Source organism: Myiozetetes cayanensis, unplaced genomic scaffold (genome assembly GCF_022539395.1).
Source record: "Myiozetetes cayanensis isolate MyiCay16 unplaced genomic scaffold, myiCay2020 scf1153, whole genome shotgun sequence".
Lineage (NCBI taxonomy): Eukaryota > Metazoa > Chordata > Aves > Passeriformes > Tyrannidae > Myiozetetes > Myiozetetes cayanensis.
Genome location: NW_026086775.1, coordinates 961 through 5,849, shown reverse-complemented (window position 1 = coordinate 5,849; position 4,889 = coordinate 961). Strand labels below are relative to the sequence as shown.

At 60.0% G+C, this 4,889-nt stretch overlaps 1 protein-coding gene across 2 annotated transcripts; it reads left to right on the top strand.

The window, feature by feature from the left end:
• The first annotated feature begins 1,048 nt into the window (after window positions 1-1,048).
• Window positions 1,049-4,199, top strand: LOC126635218 (class II histocompatibility antigen, B-L beta chain-like). 2 transcript variants are annotated; one of them, XM_050306248.1, is made up of 5 exons: window positions 1,049-1,145; window positions 1,641-1,910; window positions 2,633-2,911; window positions 3,379-3,485; window positions 3,585-4,199. In XM_050306248.1, exons 1-5 carry the CDS (start codon window positions 1,061-1,063, stop codon window positions 3,591-3,593), a joined length of 750 nt encoding a protein of 249 aa, XP_050162205.1. In that variant the 5' UTR covers window positions 1,049-1,060; the 3' UTR covers window positions 3,594-4,199. The 2 variants fall into 2 exon arrangements, with proteins under 2 accessions (XP_050162205.1, XP_050162204.1); XM_050306247.1 differs by having other exon boundaries at window positions 2,591-2,911.
• The last annotated feature ends 690 nt before the right edge of the window (window positions 4,200-4,889 follow it).

Sequence of the window (4,889 nt, the reverse complement as noted above, 5' to 3'; positions counted from 1 at the left end):
ATCCAGAGCCCAAAAATCCTGGGAACAGGAGGGCTTGGTCACTCCCAGCCCCCAAAAACCATGGAAAAGGGAAGTTTAGGTAGTCCCAGAGCCCCAAAACTGTAGGAACGGGGGAGTTGTAACACTCCCAGACCCCCAAAATCCCTGGAACAGGGGGGTTGGGGCAATACCACCCTCCCAAAAACTCCGGAAAAGGGGGGTTTGGTCACTCCCAACCCCAAAAAATCCTGGAAAAGGGAAGTTTAAGTACTCCCAGAACCCCAAAACTGTAGGAACAGGGAGGTTTGGTCACTCCAGGACACCCAAAATACCGGGACAACGAAGATTTCTCACCCTCGGCCCCCCCAAACACTGAATTCCTACGTACCCAGATCACCCCAAACCCCAACCCCAGCAATCTGGGACCTCCCAAGCCGCGGACAGGGTCAGCCCCAGCAGCAGCAGAGGCAGCAGGGGGATACTCCGAGCTCCATCCATGGCCCCTCCGGACACCGGGATACCGGGAAGAGTCGATGTGGCTCCCAGAAAAGCGGTGGCGAACTGGGGGAGCTGGGCCGGGGGGCGCAGCACCCCGAAAACTTCCCAGCCAATGGGAGCGAGTGCAGCTGAGGCGTCATCAGTTGCCGGGCAGACCCGGCTCAAACTGAACCCTCACCGAACTCAGCCAATCAGAGAACGTCCTCCACTCGGTTTTGGGTACATGCCGGAGCTCCGGAACAGCCTGATCGCCGTTTTTGGGTTCAGCAGAGCTGCGGGACCCCTGGATGCCCATCTGTGGGTTCCCCTGAGCTCCCACCTGCCCCGCATCCCACGGACCGCCCAGAACCCCCCACCCCCGGGGGTTGTAGTGCCCCCAACGGCCTCAGCCAATCAGAAAGCGCGGACGCGACCTTTTTGACCAATCAGAACGCGATATGCTGATGACTCATCAGTTGCCGGTAAGACCCGACGCAAAACGAGCCCGAACTTTGCGCTCAGCCAATCAGAACGCGTCCAAAACAGCCCAAAAACGGCCCCACCCGGCTGTTTTTGGGGTGTCAGCCCCTGCCCGGCGCTGGGGATGGAGCGTGTGCGGGGAACTGGGGCCGTACTGGTGGTACTGGTGGTGCTGGGAGCCCCCCCGGCTGCGGGCGAGGAGCTCTCGGGTGAGCGGGGGGGGCGGGAAGGGGGAAAGAGGAGAGCAAAGAAGGGGTGGGAGCCCCAAAAGTGAGTGAGAGGGGGGTTGGAACCCCCAGAATTAGTGGGAGGGGAGTGAGAGCCCCAAAGTGAGCGCAGGGGGTGGTCTGGGGATTGGGAGGTTGGTGGGAAAGGGGAGAAAAGGGGGTGGGAGAGCAGGAAGAGGGGTTCCATGGGGGTCCCTCGGTGTCCCCCATCACTGGAGCCCTGCAGCGGTTCCCTGGGGCTCTGGGGGTGGGGTCGGATCCGCACTGGGGGGTCCCAACCCCCCTCTCCATCCCCGGGAGGCTGATCGGGGGGTACCCCCCAAGCCAAGAGCCGGTGCTGTGGCGGCCGTGGGGCAGAGGGGGGTGGGAAAGGGGGTCCAGGATGGCCCCCTGAGCTCCCAACCTGCTGTGGGGGGATAGAGGATAATGGGGGGAGTGGGGACGGGGTACCTCCTGAGCCATGTCCTGCACACACAGGGGTGTTCCAGTTTCTAGCAAAGTCTGAGTGTCACTTCATCAACGGCACCGAGCGGGTGAGGTTCGTGAGGAGGCTTTTCTACAACCGGCAGCAGTACGCCCACTTCGACAGCGATGTGGGGGTCTGTGTGGGGGACACCCCGTTTGGGGAGGAGGTGGCCTGGCACTGCAACAGCCGACAGGAATGGCTGGAGTACCAACGGGCTCAGGTAGACACGGTCTGCCGGCACAACTACAAGGTGTCCACCCCGTTCATTGTGAACCGCAGAGGTGAGCGCGGGGCAGAGCAGGTCCCCTCGGGAATTCCTCTGGCCCGGGAACGACCTTGGAGCCCCTCAAACCCTCCCTGGGAATCCCCCAGACCCCTCAGACCTCCCTGTGCCCGTCCTCGTGGCCTTGTGCCCCCTCCTATTGCCCCCGAATCCATCCCAGTTTTTTCCTATTGCCCCTTATTCCGTTGCTATCCATTCTAGTTTCTCCCAGTGATCCCCAGTCCATCCCAGTCTCTCCCAGTGCCCCCCCACCCCCCGCGTCTCCGCCTCGCTAGGGCACCGCTCTCCCTCCCCTCAGCCAATCAGAGCGCGTCTCTCTGATGACTCATCAGTTGCCGCGCAGACCCGAGCGCAGAGTTCCTTCTCCAGGACTCAGCCTCCCAGTCCCGCTCGGACCCTTCCCAGTCCATCCCAGTCCTTCCCAGTCCCTCCCAGTCATTCCCATTACCTCTCACTCCACTCCCAGACCCTCTCAGTCCATTCCCAGTCGTTCTCAGTTCACTCCCACATCTCCCAACTCTCTCCGCAGTAACCCCCTCAGCCCATCCCCTTCTACCCCAGTCCATTCCCAGTCCCTCCCACTGCCATCCCAGTCCCCCCAGTACCATCCCAGTCCCTCCCAGTGCCATCCAAACCCCATACCCATGTCCTACAAGCCCTCTGCCCTCTCTCTTCCAGTGCCCCCCCAGCTCAGCCCAGTGTCTCCCCCGTCTCTCCCAGTGCCCCCCAGCGTGTCCATCTCACTGGTGCCGTCGAGCTCCCAGCCCGGCCCCGGCCGCCTGCTCTGCTCCGTGATGGATTTCTACCCTGCACCGGTGCAGGTGAGGTGGTTCCAGGATGGGCAGGAGCTGCCGGAGCACGTGGTGGCCACCGACGTGGTCCCCAACGGGGACTGGACCTACCAGGTGCTGGTGATGCTGGAAATCCCCCGGCGCGGGTTCACCTACACCTGCCAGGTGGAGCACATCAGCCTGGAGCACCCCCTCAGCCGGCACTGGGGTACGGCCCGGCCCCCCCAGCACCAGGGGGACACTGGCAGGGGGACCAGGAAAGCACTGGGGACACTGGGAGGCACTTTGGGGGGCGACAGAGAGGCTGAGGAGGAGGTTGGGGTGTCCTGGGAGGGCTGAGAGGGACTGTGGGGAGTCGTGGGAGAGACTGGGTGGGATGGGAGGGAGGTTGGAGGGGGGGGCTTAGGATGACTGGGAGGGGGTGGGGAAGTGCTGGGAGGGCTGGGAAGGGACTGGGAGGGGTTCAGGGGGGTGCTGGGGATGATGGGAGGGAGGTTGCAGGATCTCAAAGGGGATGGAAGGGGCTTTGTGGGATCCCCGAGGGGCTGGGAAAGGACTGGGAAGAGGTTTCAGGGGGTGCTGGGTGGGATGGGGGAGACCAGGACAAGGTTTTCAGGGGGTCCTGAGTGGTCTCTGGGAGGTTTTGGGGGTCCTGACCCACCCGGCTCTCCCCAGAGATGCCACAGGACACCGTCCGCAGCAAGATCCTTGTGGGGGTCGGGGGCTTCGTGTTGGGCTTTGTCTTCCTGGTGCTGGGGCTCGGCTTCTACCTGTGGGAGAAGGTAAAGGGGGGTCCCCGGGGGTCGTGTCCCCCTTTCCCCAGACCGTGTGTGCTCCCCCTGCCCCCCTAGGCCGCTGTCACCCCCTTTCTCTCCCCACAGAGCTCCTGAGTCGACGGCGGCCTCAACCCCTCCCCGTGGCCTCAGACCCAGCTGGGACCCCCCAGTCCATCCCCACCCGGAGTTTTGGGGGGTCGTGTGTCCCCCTGGCCCTGCTTTTGTTCTCACACCAGCCACCTGCTGCTCCCAGTGCTCCCAGTAAAGCTTCCCAGTTCTCTGCAGTCCTGGTGTTGAAGGGCAGGTGCCCTCCCAAAGCCCCCCCAGAATCAGCTTATCCAAACTGTACAATGGTTGGCACCCGTTGTCTTTCTGCTTCCAGGAGTGTGTATTTTTCTGCCATGTCTGGTTCAATGTTTGTCACAGCTTATTGGCTCAAACTGTATCTGCTTTGTTTAAAGAAAAAGGGGGAAGTGTAGGGATTTTTAGTGCTAATATAGAGGATATGCTGCAGTTGTGAGAACATAGACTGATATTGCTAACTAGAGGATATGCTACTATCAGAATATAATCTTATGTTTCAACTCTGAAAACATCTGTTGTTCTGATGGCCTTCTGATGGTACCAGGATGGGAAAGACCTACCAAGAGAAACAGTAGCAAAACTAGAAATACAAAACAGGGTCTCAGTACCGGCTCTCAGAGTGGGAAAGGACATAAAGAATGTTAAAGAAGCAGAGCTGATAGAAGAGTATTGTTAGAAAACTGGATCAAAGACTGCTGCTTGATTCCAATCAACGGCTCTCTGATCATCACATTGGTGTGCTGAGTCGTCCGTGCTCGCATGAAAACCCCCCAGGCAGGTGCCCTCCCAAAGGCCCCCAAACATCCCCAACATCCCAGTGATGTCACCACTGTCCCTGGGATGTCACTGGTGTTCCCAGTGATGTCACAGCTGTCCAACTGATGTCATTGCAGTCCCTGTGATGTCACCAGACAGTTGTGATGTCATTGGTCTCCAGTGATGTTGCTGCTGTCCCCATGGATGTCACCACTGTCCCTGTGATGTCACTGCTGTCCCCAGGGGTGGTCCTTCTATCCCCAGTGATGTCACCACTGTCCCCTGTGATGTCACCGCTGTCCCAAGTGGTAGCACCATGTCCCCCTGATGTCACTGATGTCCCTGTGATGTCACCAGACCCCTGTGATGTCACTGGTCTCCTGTGATGTCACTGCTGTAACCTCTGATGTCCCCAATGTCCCCAATGACATCACCACTGTTCCTATGATGTCACCACTGTCCCTTTGATGTCACCACTGTCCCTTTGATGTCACCAATACCCCTGTGATGTCACTGGTCTCCAGTGATGTCACTGCTGTCCCCATAGGTGTCACCACTGTGCCCTGTTAT